The sequence below is a fragment of the Pseudorca crassidens genome, chromosome 18, assembly GCF_039906515.1.
Source record: "Pseudorca crassidens isolate mPseCra1 chromosome 18, mPseCra1.hap1, whole genome shotgun sequence".
NCBI classification, from domain to species: domain Eukaryota; kingdom Metazoa; phylum Chordata; class Mammalia; order Artiodactyla; family Delphinidae; genus Pseudorca; species Pseudorca crassidens.
Window position 1 is genome coordinate 64,442,997 of NC_090313.1, and position 20,372 is coordinate 64,463,368.

General features: G+C 50.2%; 1 protein-coding gene across 5 annotated transcripts in view; it reads right to left on the reverse strand.

Moving 5' to 3' along the window:
- The window catches only part of DHRS12 (dehydrogenase/reductase 12), a 44,375-nt gene that overhangs the window by 9,566 nt on the left and 14,437 nt on the right, over positions 1–20,372 (reverse strand). For all 5 annotated transcript variants that reach the window (XM_067713047.1, XM_067713045.1, XM_067713044.1 and 2 more), the window contains 4 exons: positions 19,624–19,705; positions 4,778–4,839; positions 3,428–3,532; positions 1,938–2,028 (listed from right to left, as the gene is read on the reverse strand). In XM_067713047.1, coding sequence (XP_067569148.1) covers positions 1,938–2,028; positions 3,428–3,532; positions 4,778–4,839; positions 19,624–19,705 — 340 coding nt within the window. The remainder of the gene's footprint in view (positions 1–1,937; positions 2,029–3,427; positions 3,533–4,777; positions 4,840–19,623; positions 19,706–20,372) is intronic.

Sequence of the window (20,372 nt, forward strand, 5' to 3'; positions counted from 1 at the left end):
CCACACCCGGCTACACAGAGGTTCCCCTCCTGGTGTCACCTCCCCAGGGCCCCCGTCCTCACCACGGGAGGCCCAGCCCCGCCGCCCACAGACCTCGGGGAACACACTGTCCCAACAGTGAGCACGCTGGGAAACAAAACTGTTCTCTCGTGAAGCCAAGGAAAGAAAAGGAGGCAGAGAAAACAACGTCTGAAAGCCGTAATGAGATCAGAGGATTTCAGAAAGAGAAAGGATCATCTAATCTAAGGCCCTCAGTTCTTATATTAAAAGTAATTTTTTTTTCTTTTCATAGAAACAGTACTTGCTAATTGTGGAAAAATTAGGAAATACTGATGAGCAAAGAGAAGGAATTTGAATCCTCTGTCACAGCACTCGGGGAGGACAAGTGTCCCCGGCCTCAGGCCCTGCCCAGCCCTCCCTCGGGCTTCTGTGTCCCCAGACAGGCCATCTGCACCCGAGAGGCCCAGTCGTTGCCCTGTGACCTGTGGACAATAGAGGGCAAACTGCACCTTGACCCCGATGGTGGATCCAGGGGGTGGGCTTGGAGCACAGATTTTGCAAGCACACAGGTTGACACGAGGACTGTCAGGGTGATGTCCTTGGGAGGATGACAGGCTGGCTGCCCTCCACGGCCTGACGGAGCTACCTGGTCAGGCAGGGCTGGGCATGTCTCCCATCCAGAAGCGACAAGAAGAAGCCACCCCCTCGCAACACCCCTGGCCTGAGTCCCTCCTGGTGTGCCTGGCTGAGGACACCCCCTCTGCATGTAAAACAGGAGGCTGCCAGACGTCCTCAGATCCGTGCCCCAGAGGGCGGGTCCGCGCCAGCTCCATGGGATGCTGCGTGGCACCAACATACGCCTTCTTCCACGGGGATATGGGCGTAGCAAAAATAAGACCCTAAGGCAGTACAGTTTGGGGGACTGATACCTTCACTTAATGGTACAGTGCAGTTTTCCTTTCCCATAGACATTTCTCCCCAGCAGTTTTCAGGGCTGAACACATTTCTTGTACAGGTGCTCCATAATTTATTAACTCACTCTCCTAGCACGAGTGCTGTGATGAGGAACCTCATTTTCCACATCTCTCATTATTTCTTAGGATGAATTCCAAGGATGTATATACAAATGTTAAGGCTTCTGCTCAACCGGCTTTCAGAAAGGACGACAGCACGTGTACGAGACAGCCTGCTTCCCACGACACTGGGGCCGGGCCCAGCCGGCCCATCCTGGCCCCCCCGTGCCTCAGTTTCCCCATCTGGAAATGGGCATGATGCTAGTGCCCACCGCAGTGGGGCTGTGAGGACACACGCGTCAGTATCCAGACACGGCTGTGAGCAGCTCTGGGCTCTCAGGTGTCCTGGGGGTGCTCCTGTGCTGCTGTTTCCAGGGGCGGAGGAAAGAGCTACAGAGCCCACGTGATTTACCCGAGGCCACGGAGTTGGGAGGGCCAGATCCCGAGGAGAGCTCTGCTCTCCCTCCCTGCTGCTCCAACGCGCTTCCAGAAAATTCCACTTGTCTCCTTCGTGATTGTTACTGACCTGTGTGCATCACTACTTCTAGGAACCCGGGCGGCGGCGGCGAGGTGGCCTGGCCTATCCCCACGTTCCCAGCGTCTCCCGTTGACTTCCCTCGGTCCCTCTCGCCCCCCTCGGTTCGGTTCATTCCTCTCCGACACTCAGTGTGCACTGGCTCCGCCCGTCCCGAGGGAGGGGCCCCCAGCCGCACCCCACCCCAGGGCCGCCCCCTCTCTCCGCCAGGCGCGGGGCAGATTAACAGCAGCTCAGCTGTGAGGACCGGCCTGACCCTCTCAGTGGAAACAAAGCCATTCCTAGTCCTCCTGATACTGGTTTTAGGCCAGTCCAGGGCAGAGTCAGTCCTGCGGCCGCCCAAGATACCTTTAGATGAAACGCAGGCGCCGTGGAAATGAAAGACCTACCTGGGGTGTCGACCCAGCCGGGATGCATGCACGAGAAGTGGATGGCCGGGTGCGCTCGGGCCCACTGCTCCGTCAGGACCACCTGCTGCCTCTGCACGGGGTGGGCGGGGGGCGAGGATGAACAAACGGGAGGGGGGCAAGGGGGCCCCTACCCTGCCTCGCCCGCCCCCCATGTCAGATTTCACCTTGCTCTAGAATCGGCTCTCGACCCCACAAGCTCTGGCTACAACCCAGCGCTGCGTCCCGGCCCCTCCGTTTGAGACGCCGACAGACCAGCACCGGAAATGAGGGAACGCCAACGCCGCACGCTGCCCGGGGGCTTCCCCCTCCCCTCCCCCTCCGGAAATGACACCCAGAGAGTCCTCTTTCCTAGTTGCTTGTGTTGCGGTGTTCGTTGCTGGGGCCCGCTCACTGTGTACCCTGGCCACCAGCACAGGCCGGCACTGAGCGGGTGTCCGTGGACATGTGAAGGAACTCCTGCCTTGGAGTGTAGGACGCGTACTGGGGGATGCTTAGAGAACACAGCTGTTGCAAATTCCCTGAAAAATCAAGTACCCCCACTTAAGCCTCAGCTGCAGGGAGACTACTGCCCAATCCCAGGGCACTTTGATTACGTTTTGCAAAGAGCTCCATCTGGGCCTCATTTACAGAGTGAGTGGTTTGTTCCCATGTTCCCTGGAAAAACTGTCAAGAAGTATGGTTCCTTCAATTGTCAGGATTGAGTCATGAGAAGTAATCCACCAGGAGCTGGCCTGGGGCTCGCTGAGGGAAAGCGGGGCAGAGCCAGGGCGCAGGGGGGGCGGCTTCGGACAGAGGCAGACCACACCAACAGGAGGGACAGCTGGTGGGCACTGGCAGCTTCACAAACGACAAGGGAGCCCACCCAAGTAATGAACTGAGGGGCCAGAACTATAAATGTGGAAGGTATATACCCGGCTTCTAAAAACAGCTGTGATGAGCTGATGAACGACGGCGTGACTACACTTTCTGTTAAGATCCGGCATGAGATCTGGACCCCTGCCCTTTTCCTTTCAGAATTGGATGCACATGCCCTTCAAAGGGAGCCCGGAAACCCAGCGTTGTTCCAGGGGCATCTGTCCAGCCAGTGAGCAGGGGCTGCCCAGGGAGAGAGGAGTGACTTCCTGGGTCCATATTCCCTCTGAGCCGTGCCGGGCAAGGAACCCCTGCTGGGCTCCTGCTGTGGCGGCCACCAGCTCTCACCATGCTCTTTGTGGGTCTAAGAAACCAGGGAAGAGAGGTGGCGGCCTTTGTGGCTCTTCCTAGGGGCTAGCTGAAGCCCCCCAGCCCCACCCTGGTCCAGGCAGAGCTGGGCTGGGCCAGGCTCCTGATGGAGAAGAGGGTTCTCTCTCCACTGGGGAACATTCAGGTGCTGCTGGGAATTACTAAGGTCCAAATTAACGTGAATCCCAGAATTAGCCTTCCTGGGAAAAGCACCCAGGTGGCAGCCTTGAGAAACTCCCCTCACCTACTTTGTTTTGTGCATAGACCATGGTACCATCGAATGCTGTCCTTTCTGACTGTAGGTCATCGGTATTCAGTTTCTGAACCAACATTCCTCCGGAGGAGACTGTCACCTGCAATAAATATAATGGAGATATGTACAGAAAAGTTCATAATACCCTCCCATCCCTCTTCTCTGTCAAGCAGCGTATTGGTTTCTTGTTGCTACTGCAACAAATGACCACAAACCTAGTGGCTTATGAAGTCGCAGATGAATCCCCCACTGGAAGCTCTGGAAGTCGGAAGTCTGAAATGGGTCTTATGGGGCTAAAATCGAGGTGTCAGCAGAGCTGCATTGCTTCTGGCAGTCTTAGGGGGGATCCGTTCCTTCCCTTCTCCAGCTTCTAGAGGCCACTCGCATGCCTTGCTTTGGGGCTGCACCATGCCGACCGCCTCTGCTTCCACTGTCAAGTCTCCCCTGACTCTGGCCCTCTTCTTAGGACCCCTGTGACTACACTGGCCCACCTGGGTAATCCACGATACCCTCCCCATCTCAATACCCTTAACTTAGTCACACCTGCAGAGTCCCCTTTGGCCACGTCAAGGTGACATTCACAGGTGCCAGGACCTAGGACCTGGACCTCTCGGATCAGGGGAGATCATTATTCTGGCCCTCACAGCACAGAGAATGCAGCCTTCCTCCCGACTTCTCTGATTTCCGTCACTGTAACCCGTTAGCCTGTCCCCTCCCCTTTGAGAGGCAGGTTCTCCAGGAAGTGCACCCACCCACCCACTGCTGACTGCCTTCCCCGGCTGCCCCTGCTCTTCAGAAGCTCCCCTTTCTGAAGGCTTTGCCAACTCCCAGATGACACTGGGGAAGAGCCTACAGTGAGGGCTGGGGCTTTGCACAGCTCTGCCTCCCTTTTGGCAGGGGACTCGTTGGTTGTGTATGGGCAGGAGCAGGGAGGGTGGAGGGCCCCTGAGAGCGGGGCAGGGGGGACAGGATCGACAGCCGGCTCCCAGGAAGTCTCTACTGCCAGAGCGAGCATTCTGGAATCCCAGGCCCCGCCTACAAGCCCCTCAAGTACGTGTGTCCTGAGGACAAAGCCGCAGGCTGACCCTCACCTTGACCTGGATCCCTCCCTGCTTCACTGGCCCCTCCCTAGACCCACCTGGACGCCATCTGGGCTGGCACACCACTGCTGGATCTCAGACTATCAAACAGAAGGCCCATGGACCCAGGGGACAGAATTTGGCTCCCCCTATGGACGTGGACAGCATGGCCCCCTCGGGACAGTTGGGGCAACAAACGTAGGACCACTGATTTCCCATCAGGAGCAAAGTCATTTACTTACAAAACATCCCCAAAGTCAACTCACCACTCTGGGATCGTGTTCTTTCTCCAAGACGGGGATCAGGGCGGTCGTGAGAACATACACACCTGGGGAGGCACAGAGCATTCATGAGGGGGCATGGGGCCATCTGGTGCCGCGGGACCCCTCCTCTCAGGTGGCCGCGGGGTGGTGGTGAGGTAGCACCGTTTACCTGCTTCCTCCGGGTGAGCGGCAAGGGGCTGCCTGAGCTGCGGTCCCCTCCTCTCAGAGGGTTTCTAGTTGGATCGCTGGAACCAGCCCTGAGTTGCTACTACCCACCATCCTGTCCCTTCTCCAGCCTCATGGTTTCCTTTCCCCAGGATTGGAACAAAGATGCCTTAGAACCTCAGGGACTGAGACAATAAAATGTCCTCACCAGAGGAAGGGAAAAAGCAAACTGCACAACAGTCTGTGATCCCACTTGGCAGAGAAAAAAAATGTATATAGACACATATGTTCATTATGTCTAGAGTGTGCACGGAAAAACATGAACAGGAAATGTGAAATGTAGCAACACTGCTTAGGCCCCAAGGGTGGGATTAAGTAAAGCGTTTGCTTCCTTTGCTGGGCATTTCTGTACGGTTTGAATTTGAATATTTCTACAATGAGCATATAACCTTATGGTTATTTCTGCAATCATAAAAACTGTATGTCTAACATTTGTAAGAAATGAGAAAAATATTGTTGAAGTGTATCTGACGTGGAGATATTCACAGTACATGGAATGAGACGTTTACAAAACGGCAGGAGGAACAGAATTCCGTTTTTGTGAGGAAAGATGTGTCAAAATGAAGAAAAAGTATCTGCAAGGATGATACTGTGGTGCACTAAAATGTTCAAAATGCTTATCTCTGAGTGGGCAATTATTATTTCTCTGTTCTTACGCTTATCTGTTTTTTTTTTCCCAAACAATGAACATATATTACCTTGTGTTAACAGGTTGAGGGTCGGGGAATTGAAATGAAAGCCCTGGGCTCTTTTTGGGCCACTCGTCAGAGTTTCTGCCTGCCCAGCTCTGCCCACCACCTTGAGCCCGGCCCTGCACCCAGGCTCACCGGAGCAGCCTGGTGTCACGGCAAGGGCGCTGGGGGGAGCCGGGAGCCTGGATTTGAGTCCTGGCTGGCACCTACCAGCGGTGTGACCACGGGCAGGTCGACAAAGCATTTCAGCCTTGGTTTCTTTACTTGCGAAAGGGAGGCCATAGCTGGACAGCCCACCTCCTAGGATCGCAGGGTTTTGTGGTGAAACGAAAATGTGCACGTAGACTGGAAAGCTCTCTGTGCACATTGGTTGTTGCCATTTTATTTCATTATTATTACTATTCCTATTATTATTATCAGCAATGCTGAGTTGTGCCCTTGACGCCACACGGCATTCTTGGTGTCTGCACCCCAACCTGTCGCTGAAGTGCCAGCCTCGTTAGTGTGCAGGATTTTTAAAGTCTGGCAAACGCTGGGTCTCTGACAGCTGTTGGCCTCCGTGCAGTGGCCTTGAACACTTTCTTTGCATTCACTGCTGGTGACTTTCTCTGTGATTTAATTTGCGAGAAGTAGAAAGGACTTCTGCCAAAAGCTATCAGCCCCATCAGCCTGCCGTGACGGATTGTCATAAACGACTCCTTGGCGTGAAGGAAATGAAAGCTGGGAGCAGGTTCCACACCACAGGCCTGCACCCCTCCTCCAGAGGCTCCGCTGCTTCCCTCCCAGAGGCCCGGGATGGGCCGAGGGCCGCACTCGCTCACCCCACTGGCCAGGCGCTCCTCCTAGACGGATGAGAGCTGGGGTAGCCCCTCTGCGCCTCTCCCCCGACCCAGGAGACCAGTGACGTGTTTTGTTTTCTGCTTCATCCTCTGCGAGAATATACCCTACCGGTATCAGTTTAGATGCTGACGGAGTCACCGGCAGGAAGACTAGCTGGGCCATTCATACCTACCAAATACACTCACCTGTGGGGCACAGCCAGGTGGTAGGTGATTTTTTTAAAACTCCTGGAGAAACTGCAGTTTTTAGCAGCAGACCTTCAGGGCCCTTTCTATCATTAAAAAAAAAAAAATCTCCCGCATTCCAAATCCACAAAACGGGCCTCTCCCATCCTGCTCTCTGGGTCCCCCCGCCCCCAGCAGATCTGAGCCATCGTGTGCTTCTGTATGCTTTTTGCCTCCTAGGTCCCCAGCTTTATCATTTCAAAGCACATATATCACTCTTCACACACAGCAAGCATTTCTCCTCCCTGAGAAGGAGACGAAGCCTCTCTCCTTCCAGCCACAAGTGATTTATCGTCCTCCAGCCACCTAGCCAGCTTTCTGAGGCCTTTCCTGTGTACCCTCAGCATCTTTCCAGGCCAGCAAAGAGAAACACAGGAAGAATCTGCTACATGCCCAGTACAACCTCCCTGTTCCTGCTCCGTTCTGCCTATAAAATTTCTTGCCTTGTACAGTTCTTTGAGGCTCCTATCTATTGCTAGATTGATGTTCCCCAATTTAGGAATCTCTGAATAAAGCCAATAAGATCTTTTAAAAGAATCTGCTAAATTAATAACAGAAAAATATATGAGTAGTATGTATGTGTATATTTATATATATATAATTATTATTTTAATTAAAAGAATTGGAATTAAGAGGATCCCAGAGAGGTTCTGTGACCTTTCCAAGTTCCCAGCAAGTCCACGCAGAATGGAAAACATGGCAAATCTCCCTTTTCTTGAGTCCTTCAACCACAGAGTCCCAACCGACTCCGGTGCCAAGGGAGCAGGAATGAATCCCGTTGTCTGCAAGTCACTGCTCCTTTAGGATGAACATGGCACCAGGAGCTCCTTGCCCAGCTCACAGATCCTACCACGGGCCCGCTGTTAACACAGGCGCCAATGCCACTCTCCTGCCCCAAAGCCCTTCAACACTCCAGGCGCCCAACCAAATTCAGCAGAAAACTCCTCGACCTGGTGTGGTAGACTTCTTCTGGAGATGTGCCCCATCCCCTCCCCTTAGGGCTGGGCCCTGCATCCTGTAACAACACGTAACCGAGTCATGACCCGGGGCCAGGCACTGTGTTTGAGCCACGCAACCTCGACCCCATGGGCAGAGGAGACTGAGTTAGGGGCGACACCTGAGCCAAGCCGTACCAGTCGAACCCTCCCCGCAAGAGCACGGGCACGGGACCCTTGACTCAGCAGCCGCCATATTTGGCCCATGTGCACGGAAAAGCATCCTGCAGAGACAGGAGGGCTGGGATAGAGTCTGTGGACAAGGGTCCCAGAGAAACAGGAAAAGTTCACCCCGCTTCCTCACGCTCTCCTGTCCTGTCCCTGACGCTCCCAAAGCCCAGCTGTGCCTCTGCCGCTAAGTTCTGTGAAGGCTGCCCTTGCCTCCCCCGCAGTAAATCAGTTTTGTTTAGTCGGCTTGAGTGGGTTCCTGTTCCTTGTAACCAGACAATCCCTAAGACACTGGGCTTGGCCTTAGCTAGAAAATCTACCAGCTCACCTGTGCTCACCAGCTAATAGGAATATCCTTGGGAAGGTGCAAGCGGAGCGCTGCTGGAAACAGCTACGGTGCCTCCGGGTCATTCCTATCTCAGTACGAACCAGTTTAGTAACTTCCATTCCCCCGAGACTGACTAGCCAAGATCAGGGACATCTGGGGGATTCAGAGCTTTGATGAGGAGAGAAAAAAAAAAAGAGAACCTATTTTAGTCTGGGCTCCTGGGGGAGGGCAGGTCTGGGTGTAGGGAAGACACCTTCAGCCACAGGATAATGTGCCCAAGCTGAGTTCTGCTCCCAGTAATAAGGAAAATAACTCATTATCATTATGACTCATTAGTATTTTTAATTTACACAATGCCTTCCTTCCAAGGAACTCATTATGTCGATGGAGGTTCATTACGAGAAAGAGATTTGGGAGTGGAATTTATGTTGAACGTAGTCTTCTAAAATACGGCAACAAGGACCTTTATGACATGGGTACATGACTTGAAGCCAATCTCTCTCTATAAGCTCATTAGGAAGGGATGTTACACTGTAACATCCGGGTAACGCTGAAGGAGAGGTGCAGAGTACTCTTAAAGCACGCCTGAAACCACATTTCCATCCGAATAATAAACTCATGGTGCTCCTGAAATCATACCACATCATGGGTATGATATATTTCAGTAGCATTAAAAGTATTGTTTGATGAGAAAAATCTACTGCAATGTTTACATTTAGCATAGGAGAACTGATTGGAGTTTCTATTAAGAAACCTTCACAGCCAGCTTGAAATAAGGCCACTTTGGTTACTAAGCGGGTGTATTCGGGTATATGCTCCTACCAATTGTACTATCTGCCGGAGAAAATGACTGTCCCTCTACCCCTGGCAGGTTACTGGTGTAGATGTTAAAGGAGCAGACAGTTGCGTGATGAATACTATTGGGTACCTCTCCCATTGGTACAATAACACAAACATCCCATAGCGAGCCTAGGGGCCTCACACACTGACTTTACAAATTATATAAAGACCATTTCAAAGATCATATTACCTGGGGAAGCTGGGAGCACAGAGTCCCAGAGAAAATGAGGCATTAAGAGGCATTAGAGTCATCAGTTTCTCGTGGGGTATTTACTCTTGGTTTGGGGTCAGACAGCGGTGAGGATGAGTCAGATCTTTCCCTTTGCCCCCAACCTCAACTTCCCCCGCTTCCAGTTCCACTTGCTAAATGCCAGACCCAGTGATAAATACTAGGGATACTGTGAGAACTCCCTGACTGCAGGGTGTTCACCAGGCATTAACAGGTTATTATGTAATGAACCTACACCCACAGTGAGGTCAGTGCTGTGCAGAAGAGACTGCTCTGAGCACATGGGATGGGGTGGCGGTGGCATCGGGCCTGAGTTAGCAGTGAGGTGACACCTGAGCTAAGATTTAGAGGCGAGAGAGGCAGGGTGCTAGGAGAGGGTAGGGATGGGAGGAGGGTGTCCAGGCGTGGAGCACAGTCTGTGCAAAGAGCCTGGGGGTGGGAGGGCTCACTCAAGGGTGGCTGAAGCTGTGAGCAGCTGGACAGCATTGTTTAAATGTGGGAATGGACACCTGTGAGCTCTACCTGTGAGGTGGGAAGGGTCCACCTGAGAGGAGAGGGGGGAGCTCTGGCACCTGTCTTGGGCTCCAGGTAACCCACAAAAGTGAATATGCTATCACTTCCTTGTCCTCCCCAGGCCATCCAAGGTCTGTACCTCAGGGTGCTACAGCTCAACCAGTGTTTCTGGTGGAAGATGACTGCATCACTCCCTGCTGTCACATCCGAGAGGGAGGCTGTTGGTACTACACCTGGGGCACAAGGAAAGAGCCTGCTTTACAGCAGGGAGAGAATGGGCTTATTAAAGGCATGAAGGTGTTTAATTGGGATTTTGTTTTTAAAATTCCCCAAATGGGTGTGTGGTAGAACTGCTGTGAGTAGCTCTCCTTTAAAAACACCCATGGAATCCCAGCCAGATCAACCCATAAGGTCCTGGGCCCCCGGGCCAGGATGGAGTCGGGCACCTCAATGGCTTCCTGAATTGGGGCCAGTGCTCCTTGGCTGGGAGAACAGGAGGCGTGGTCCCCACGGGGCCCCGAGAGAGCTCGCCCCGGCCCGGGCACTGCAGTGGCTCAGACACCACCCCAGAGTGGCGGACAGGTAGGTGGGGAGGCCCATCGTGGCCCAGGGGCTCAGCTCTGGAAGGTGTTTGTGCCTCATCCAAAGCAGCCTCAATGGCTGGCAGAAAACCAAAGCCAAGGGGCAGAAGATCTCTGACTTTTGGGTTTATCCATTCTGTCCTTAGGAGGGCGGCACAGCCACCGCCCCCCACCCCCCACCCCCCCCCCGCAGTGCAGTTTTAGACCAAGAGCCTCACCCAGGGCTCCAAAGCCGTTCTGGGGGCCGAGGGGTCCTACCTTGTAGCTTCAGGAGCTCCAGACCCCACCAGTCTCCCCTGATGCCTGAAGTCTAGCCTCCTCACCCCCAATCTATCAGTCCTCTGGGTGAAAATGTCTCAAGAATGAGAGGAGTGATGGGCTAGGGCTTGCCCTAGAAGACAGTAAAATGTATGTGAATAATGAGAATAGTGCAGTCGTGACAATAATCACTAGATCGGTGGAACGGACTGGAGCTTGGAAAGAGAAGCAACTTAGTGAGAATTTGGTACACGAGACAGACAGCATCACAACTCAAAAGAAAGGAAAGATTATGCGATATGTAAGCAGAGCTGTGACACTGTTTATTAAAAAGCATGAGAAGAAAGAGAGAAAGAAAGAGGAGAAAAGGGTCCTTACCGACCTAATATCCAAATAACTTCCAGTGGACGAAAACGCTAAATAAGAGAAAACGTTGTAAGAAAATAAGGGAAAAAAACAAGTATTTAGAGTAACCAGGATTTTTTTTAACCATAAAAACGAATAAATCAGTCTTAGTAATAGCTATACAGTCTGACTACATAGAAAATTTAAACTTCTGTGTGACCAACCAAAGCACCAAAAACAGAATTAAAAAGTAATTTGCTAAACTGGGGTGGAGGAGGTGTCAGGGAGGAACGCACTTGTGATAAATGTGCCAAAGATGGCTTATAAACCAACAGTTTAAAAGACGATGATCACAATTGAAAAATGGGCAAAGGACATGAACAGGCAACTCTGCAAAGAAATACAAATGGCCAATAAATAAGCACCATCGCCAAGTTCCACGTCACTAGTAACCAAAGCAACGCAAAGAAAAGTAAGAGGCCAGATTTCATCTATCACTTTTGCAAAGGTGGTGGGACCCAGAGCTTGTTGGGATAGGGAGAGATAAGCACTAAGAATGCTGGTGGGAATACAAATTGCTCCAATTTTTCTGGCGGGCAATTTGGTTAATGTATCATGTATTTGGCAATTTGGTCAAAGGTCTCAAAAATGGTCACAAACTAGGTGTCTGTAATTTCACTCCTAGGAATCCATCCTAAGGCAATAAGCAAAGATCCACACAAAAATGAATGAACAGAGGTACTCATGGTGGAATCATTTTCAATAGTGAGAAGTTGGAAACAAGCTAAATATCCCACAATAGGGGCTAAACATACTAAACTATGGCACATTCATACAACAGAATATATTCTAAAGAGAAGGAACACTCTACAGGATGTTTAATGACACGAGAAAACATTTATAACATAATGCTACCTGGAAAAACACAAGACTCAGAATGGCATACACACTGTGGCCCCTCCTCGGAGTAGGGGACACACATAGAAAAAGGCTGGAAAAAAAAGACCCATGTTAATGGTGGTTTTATCTTAATGATGGAATTACGGGAGAGTCTTGGCTTCTCTTAGATACTTTTATTTCCCTATTTTCTAAAAGAAGACACATTTGTCTTATGATTAGAAACAAGCGATCCTGAATAAACACCACCTCCCTACCCTGCCCCCCCCACAAAGTCCTAAGATGGTACCTGCTAAGATGAGCACAGATCCTTGGTTACTGAGCTGTGAGCTGGGACCCAGAAAGGAGTGTAGCCCAAGGGAATGAGAGAGGGGAGACGAAATGTTTGGAGGGAAGGAACAGAGGAGGCGTGAGGAAGGGAACTGGGAATGGTGCAGAATGCGGGATGCTGCTGAAGCCATACTGGTTTTGCTGGGGACCTGATAATACTCCAGCATCCATTCCTTCCGTCGTTTGAAGAGATCAGAGGGGCTTGGGCATCTTGGGGCCAGATTTCAAAACAGGAGAAGGACACCTAAGGGAGCCCTCTGATGCAGCTGGACAGCAGCCCTCTCTCCCTCTCCCTCCTCCTGCATCTTCCTCTCTCCCTGCATCTCAGGGGCTTCTCAGGGGAGAGGTGGTGCAGAGAAAATTCTAGGACAACGATGGGGTCACTGAGGAACGATGGGAAGGCCAATGAGACACTGAGGCTGGCTGATCACCTTTTCTTTTGTGACTACTGCCTGCTTCCCAATTTTACCCAGAACCAGGTGGGCTCACAGAAATCATGAACTCTGGCTCTGGTCAAGGGTTCCTCATGGGGTCACCTTCCCTCACCCCAAGACTCTCCTGGACAGCAAGACTGCCATCTCTCCGTCCACAGCCTTTGCGCATTCCACTATCCTTGGAATAGTGGAAGGACTTTCTCCGGCCTCTGCACAGCACAACATGGAAGGTGCCTCTGCGTTTACTCCTCACCAACTGATGCCTTTTAGCACCTACTATTATCAGGCGTGAGCAGGGTGACCTGTGCTCTAGGCTGGAGGGAAGACAGTGCCCCTTCTAGGAGCGCACTGATTCAAGGAGGGCACCTCAAGTCAATCATAGCGAATAGTCTGCTTCTTACCAAGAAACAGACTCACTGTGCGGAGAGCTATGATACTTTCCTATCTTTTTGCTTTTTCTTATATATTTTTACATCCAGTAAAATTCTGTGTGGGGGGGCAGGGGTGTGTGCAGCTCTATGAGCTCTTGCAAATGCATACAATTGGGTAACTCTATGCATTAGATTGTGCTGTGATTCACAACCATTCCGTCACCCCAAATATTCCCTCACAGTCACCTACTACCTTTGTGGTCACACCCTCCTCCCACCCCTAACCACCAGCAACCACCGATCTGTTCTCAGTCCCCATAGCTTTGCCTTTTCCAGAACATCATATAAACAGAATCATACAATGTATCCTTTTGAGTCTGGCTTGACTTTAGCCAATGCATTTAAGATTCAGCCACATTGCTGCAAACATCAATGTTTTGTTCCTTTTTATTGCTGAATAGCATCCCATTGTATGGAAGCACCACAGTTTATTCACCAGTTGAAGGACATCTGGGTTGTTTCCAATTTGGGGTGATTATGAATAAAAATAAAGCAACTATAAACATTTGTGTACACATTTTTGCGTGAACACGTTATTTCTCTTGGGTAGATAACTTACAGCTCCTTCTTTAACCCTCACCTCTAGCCTATAAAGGTATCATGATCTCCATTTTACGGAATGGGAATGTGAGGCTTGAGGAGGTTTAAGCACTTTGCACACAGTCACGTAGCTGGAGGAACTGGATTACCCACCCAGTAGGTCAGCTCAAAACGGACTGAGCTCCTCGTAAGGGCCAGGCAGTGCGTGCACTCAGTGATTCATGCTCTGTGCCAGAAACCACCTATCAAAGGGTGACTTCTATGGTGCTAAGATAGGGTCACAGAGGGTGCTCTGGGAGCCCAGAGGAGGAGAAGCGCTGGCCAAGCTCCAGGCTGGTGTGCTCCCAGCGAGTCACGGAGGAGAAGTGAAAGTGAACCAGGAAGGGGACGTTCCAGGCACCGGAGCCACAGGAACAAAAGCATGGAGGTATCCTGCTGGTGACAGGTTCCAAAACTAATGGGCGGACTGGCAGAGGATCCACGTTGGGAAACCATGGAAGTATGTCTGGACAGGTGGGGGAGGTACCATAACAAAGGACTTCAGTTCCAGGTGAAGGGATCTGGATGTTACAGCAATATCAGCTGACATTTCTACAGTGCTTACTATCCCCAGGTACTGTGTCTTTCTGGGAATCCTGAAGGTTTGGGAGCTGGAAGGTTTTAGGAGCCAAATGGCACATAGGTGAAGCTCCGAGTAAGGCTTATTGACACATAAGAATGCCTGGCACCAGACACCTTTAGTGCCTGAGGGCCTGTTTCACCTTGGAAGTACTGTTCTCTGCTTTCCTGGGGTTTGGACCCCAGCTCCCTTCATGGACGGAAAGAGAACTTAACCATGTGGTTACTGACATTGTTTATGTGTCTGACTCCCCCACTGGACCGGGAGTCCATATAATTTCTGAATCCTCATCGCTGACCACAGCTTACAGTGTGTGCTCTTCAAATGTTTATGGAACAAACAAGATATTTTGCTCATTAAATATTTGGGGTTAATAGTTACCACATCAAACTCAGATGACCCATTTCCAAAGACTTAGAATGTAATAAAATAGACCCTTGTCGTAGATTACTGTTTGACAATGTTCACCCTCTCTTCCCCAGTTACCTGGGAGGAGTATGTTTCCCTGACTCTTGATTTTGGGCTCTGTGAAATGACTTGCATTGGTCAGCTGGACGTTAGCAGATCTGAAGCAAGCAGGGGCTTGCAATGTGCTTGCACACTTGGGCTTCTGCTATTGCCACCGGAACATACTCTGGTCAGCCTAATGGTCCGAGGAGGATGCAAGAATTTGGAACATAATGCAGACCCAACTTGCTGCTTAGAGATACCCTACTGAGCTCAGCTGACGTTAGCCCACCCAGCAGACCTGCCTAAGAGTCAACAAGAAATACATGCTTATTTATTGTATGCCTAAGAGATTTGGGGGTTGTTTGTTATGTAGTAAGAGCTGACAGATACAAGCCTATAACAAAAATGGACCAAATATAATTTTGTTGTCCTTTATTTAGGAAGGTGAGTCACTCAGACTCTGATTTCAAACTACTTCTGGTCCTGTTTCCTTGTTTATGAAATCTATAAAGTTGTTATGAGAACTGAACGAGATAGTCCAAGAAAAACACTTAGTGGAGCCCCTGGCACATGGGAAGTGTTCAGTGTGTGCCATTATTATTACTATTATTATCATCATTATTATTAAGGTGTTTCTGGACCCTGGGTCCCTGCTTTAAACAGCAGTTACCATTGGGTGTGGAGCTATGCCGGTAAGCAGAAAGCCCCAAATAACAGAATGTGAAGGGACAGAACATGTACCGCGCACTGATGTAGGTGCGTCCTTCCAAGATGACCTCAACTGAACTTTCCCACCCTCTGCCAAAGATCTAAGGCACCACTGCCTGTTTATTACGGTCAATTAACTGATGATACAGCTGTCTCGGAGGAAGTGGATGGCATCCTTGTCTCGTGTGCCGGGGGTGAGAGGGGCTGAGAGGTGGGTGAGAGCTGTGATCGGCGGGTGCTCGGGCTGTGGCCAGCTGCCAGCACAGCACTCCGCGAAGCACTGCCCCACCCACCCACCCCCCACATCCGTCTTCACTCCTCACGGGCTCTGAATGCCACTGAACGCCAACAGGCAAAACGGATATGGTTTGAGAAGACCCGAAACACAGGGGCAAGTACAGCGACCAAACAGCATCTGTCTCATGAGATCACTTCACCTCCACGCTTCGTCTCCCCACAAATCTACCCTGGGGCGACTCATTTTCGTCCCTAGGAGAGTAAACTATGAAAATCTCTCCATGCGCCACCCATCCCCGCAAAAGGAGAGGGAGAATGATTTCCAACCTTTATCTGATTCATAGACTGTGATGTCCTCACAAAGAGCCACATGCAGCCATGGGCTCTGACAGTATTTCACTAATCCACCACCTCCCGAACTCTTAGGATCTGGTGATAAATTCTGCAAACCCTACTGTGTCCTGTCCTCAGAGTATCAGGAATCTACTGATGTTTGGCTGGGATTGGAAGTATTTCTAGAGGCCAAACGGAATCTTAGAACATAGCAAACAACCTAACCTGTGTTACATAATCAGGCCACGAAAACATGTTTCACATTAGAAAGGCAGCCAGCAGTTTCCTAGGACTCAGACAGAGGGATGGGCTGTTTGCTTGGCTCTGCACCTGCTTCAGAATGACAGTATTTGAACCTCTCTGTATCTCCTCATCTGTAAAGCAGAAGCACGTCAAGCTGCCCTCTCTGTCACGGACTCGCTCCTGTGTATGTTGGACTACGTCTTCCCCTCTGGAGAGGAGGAATAAATATTAAGCATGAGAATTACTATGCTTCTCAGAGAGGTTGGCAAGATCAATAAAATGTTTCTAACACAGGTAGGAAATGAAAATGAGAGATATCAAGGTGCTTAGAAGCAGACCGGATCCAAAACAAAAGTACAACATAATCAGCTGTATAATCAAAGAGGCAAAAGCAAAACCAAACAATAATAAATAATAAAATAAAATTTTTAAAAAAGGGAATTCCCTGGTCGTCCAGTGGTTAGGACTCTGCGCTTTCACCGCGGTGGCCTGGGTTCAGTCCCTGGTGGGGGTACTGAGATCCAGCAAGTCTTGCAGCGTGGCAAAAAAAAAAAAAAAAAAAAGGCAGTTCCCTGAGAGTCTATCAGATCTGCCCCACATTCTCAATCAAGGCAGATTCCCAGGAGGCCCTCTAAGCAGTGTCCCCAGCCCTGGGCCATGCTTCTCCTGGCATGGCTGGTCACTCCCCTCCCAGCCTCCCTTTAGCACTTATCTCATGATAACGCAGGGATGGGTCTAGGGAGGAGATGCTGGGGGCTGGTAGAACTCATCTTGGTTATGAACATGGGCTCTGGAGGCAGACAGACTTGGGTTCAAATTCTGGCTCCTCCACTTGACCTTGGGCAAGTTATGCAAGCTCTCTCAGTCTAGTGTTTTCATCTGTAATGTACAGGCAGGAATACTTCCATCATAGGGTGGTCACGTGGGTTCAGTGCCATATATACGTACGCCACCCACGAGTGCCCAGCATGCAGCGCACACCCAGTAGAATTTAGCTGGGTGGTGGATGGGCAGGTGGGGAAGCAGCAGAGCAGGCTTCATCCTGTGCAACCCCACAGGGCCCTGCACTTTTTGAATACAGGGGCCCCCATTTTTGTTTGGCACTGGGCCCCGCAAATCACAAAGCTGGTCCTGGAGAGCAGCCACCTGGGAGGCCAGCTGCTAGGACCCTAGGAGTCCTCGCCATCCAGGAGAGTTAGAAGGCAAACCCTGGCATGACCCCCCATGTGCGTACTTTTGGTACTTTGGGCAAGGATACCACATTTGGAACAAAGCGAACGTTGGGAATATTTTGTACTAAACCTGCAGCGTTTCATAGCAAGCTCCCAGGGATTTGTTTAAGAAGAAATAAATGCAACCTCAGTGCCAGGGAGAAAGGTTCTTCCCCACTCCAGATGCTCTCTTTCTCCTGGAGGGAGAACAATGGACATCCTCCCTCAGCCCCTTCCTCTCTCCATTGCGAGGACGGGACCACTTAAAAACTGGAGTAAATTTAGGGGCAGTAATCTGGGCTTGCTGAGCTCTGCTCCCCACGTCTTCCTCTTCCTGGGAGGGGTTGGTGGTGTCTGTCTGAGGCCAGCCAGATGCAACAAAGCAAGTGAGGCTGGCTAACTCTGGGGTTTAGCATTAAGGAAGCCACTTGGCTCTCACGTGAGCCATGCCCTTCAACCAGCCTTATCCGTAACAACAGTGATTTGGGGCTTTCATCCACTGTCTTAATCCTCAAATTGTTCAGTTCTTGGTTGGGAAGAGGGTAACTATTTAATGGACACCTTCAACGACAAACACAGGAACCCCCGCCATTCATCTTGTGACTTAGGATGAATTAAAATGCCTTATTAAGGGGCTTCCCTGGTGGCGCAGTGGTTGAGGGTCCGCCTGCCAATGCAGGGGACACGGGTTCGTGCCCCAGTCCGGGAGGATCCCACATGCCACGGAGCGGCTGGGCCTGTGAGCCATGGCCACTGAGCCTGCGTGTCCGGAGCCTGTGCTCCGCAGCGGGAGAGGCCACAACAGTGAGAGGCCCGCGTACCGCAAAAAATAAATTAAATAAATAAATAAATAAAAACTAAAATGCCTTATTAAAAGCTTCACTTCCTATGAGGAAATGGTATAGTCACTGGGAAGAATCTTAGATTCATTGCATCTCCGAGTTGAAAGGCACCGAAATAGTCTACGGTTGGTCCCTGACTTATGATGGTTTGAATTATGATTTTTTGACTCATGACGGTGTGAAAGCGATACACATTAGGTAGAAATCGCACTTCAAATTTTGGATTTTGAACCTTTCCCGGGGTGGTGATATGCGGTATGATGCTCTCTAGGATGCAGGGCAGCGAGCTGCAGCTTCCAGTCAGCCAGGTGATCACAATAATGAGCAACGCTCACACTTACAGCCATTCTAGAGCCAGACAACCGTTCTGTTTTTCACTTTCAGTATAGTATTCAATAAATTACATGACATATTCAATACTTCATTATAAATTAGGCTTTGTGTTAGATGATCTTGTCCAACTGTAGGCTAATATAAGTGTTCTGAGCATGTTTAAGGTAGGCTGGGCTAAGCTACGATATTCGGTAGGTTAGGTGGATTAAATGCATTTTCAATTTACTATATGATCAACTTATGATGGGTTGGCTGGGACCTAACCCCAATATAAGCTGAGGAAGATCTGTACTCCAGACCCCTTGGTCTGAGATGGAGAAAATCCAAAGAGGTTAAAATCCCGGTACCTTGGTTTTCAGACTTTAGTGTGCATCAGAATCATCCGGAGGGCTTGTTAAAACACAGACTTCTCAGCCCCATCCTAGTTTTGGATTTAGTAGAGCTGGGGGTGAAGCCCAAGAATGTGCGTTTCTACCCAGCTGCCCGGTGATGTTGATGCTGCTGGCCCAGGAACCCTACTTTGAGAATCACTGGCCTGGCACAAAATGAGTCGGCCTGTTATTACAGAGCAGGAACCGGAACCCAGGGGTCCTGCATTCCAGGTGAGTGCCCTTCTTGGCCCATCTTCTGGTCTCATGGTTGCACCTTTCTCAGCCCTGGCTGGAAGCTCCCTTGGCTACAGTTTTCATGTCTGCACTTTCTACCTAAGATGACCTTTGCCCTTCTCACCAAAGTCATGTCTATAATGAGCCTTGAGCTTCCTAGAAAAAAAAAACTTTAACAATGCTAAGTATTCCTGGCACTAACACATATTATGTAAAACATGAAAAGAGTGTTTTATGAAGAAATAATAATGCAGTGAAGGATAAATTTAAAGTAAATGCAATCACGCCAAGGACCAAGAACCCAAAAAGTAGATCAATGTTTTTCTGATCCTTCTACAGTATCATTTATGTCTACATTTATTTTGCTAAAAGCAAACAAGAAAACTGCTTACACTTACCCAGAGTGTTGGTAGCAAAGTTTTTTTCAAGTCCATCTTCCGTGAGCTCTCTCTTATTGACCATGCAACCTGCATTATTGATCTAGAAAGTACAGTTCCCATTTCAAAATAAAGGAAAATAGGGCCAAAGGACCTGTTCCCAAACCCCACAGTTCCACCACCACCACTGGTCCCACATTCAGGTGACGACAACAGTTCAGCTCAACTGTCCCTTCACTCCAAACCCCGTCCTGGAAAAGGCCATTTGTGCAGCAGCCTCAGCCTCGGGACTGTGCAGAGACCTCCGACGACCAGGGCCTGGCCCGGCAACCTAATTCATGATAAAGTGCCCCAGGAGTTCGTCTAGACCAGCGCTGTCCAATAGAAATATATGATTTTAAGTTTTCTAGAAAGTGACCACATTAAAAAGGTAAAAAGAAACAGGTAAAATTGATTTTAATATTTTATTTAACTCAATATATCCAAAAGAGTATCATTTCAAAATGTAATCAATATAAAAATGTTAGTTTACTCTATTTTTTTTTTTTTTTTTTTTTTTTTTTTGCGGTACGCGGGCCTCTCACTGTTGTGGCCTCTCCCGCTGCGAAGCACAGGCTCCGGATGCGCAGGCTCAGCGGCCATGGCTCACGGGCCCAGCCGCTCCGCGGCATGTGGGATCTTCCCGGACCGGGGCACGAACCCGTGTCCCCTGCCTCGGCAGGCGGACCCTCAACCACTGCGCCAGCAGGGAAGCCCTGTTTACTCTATTT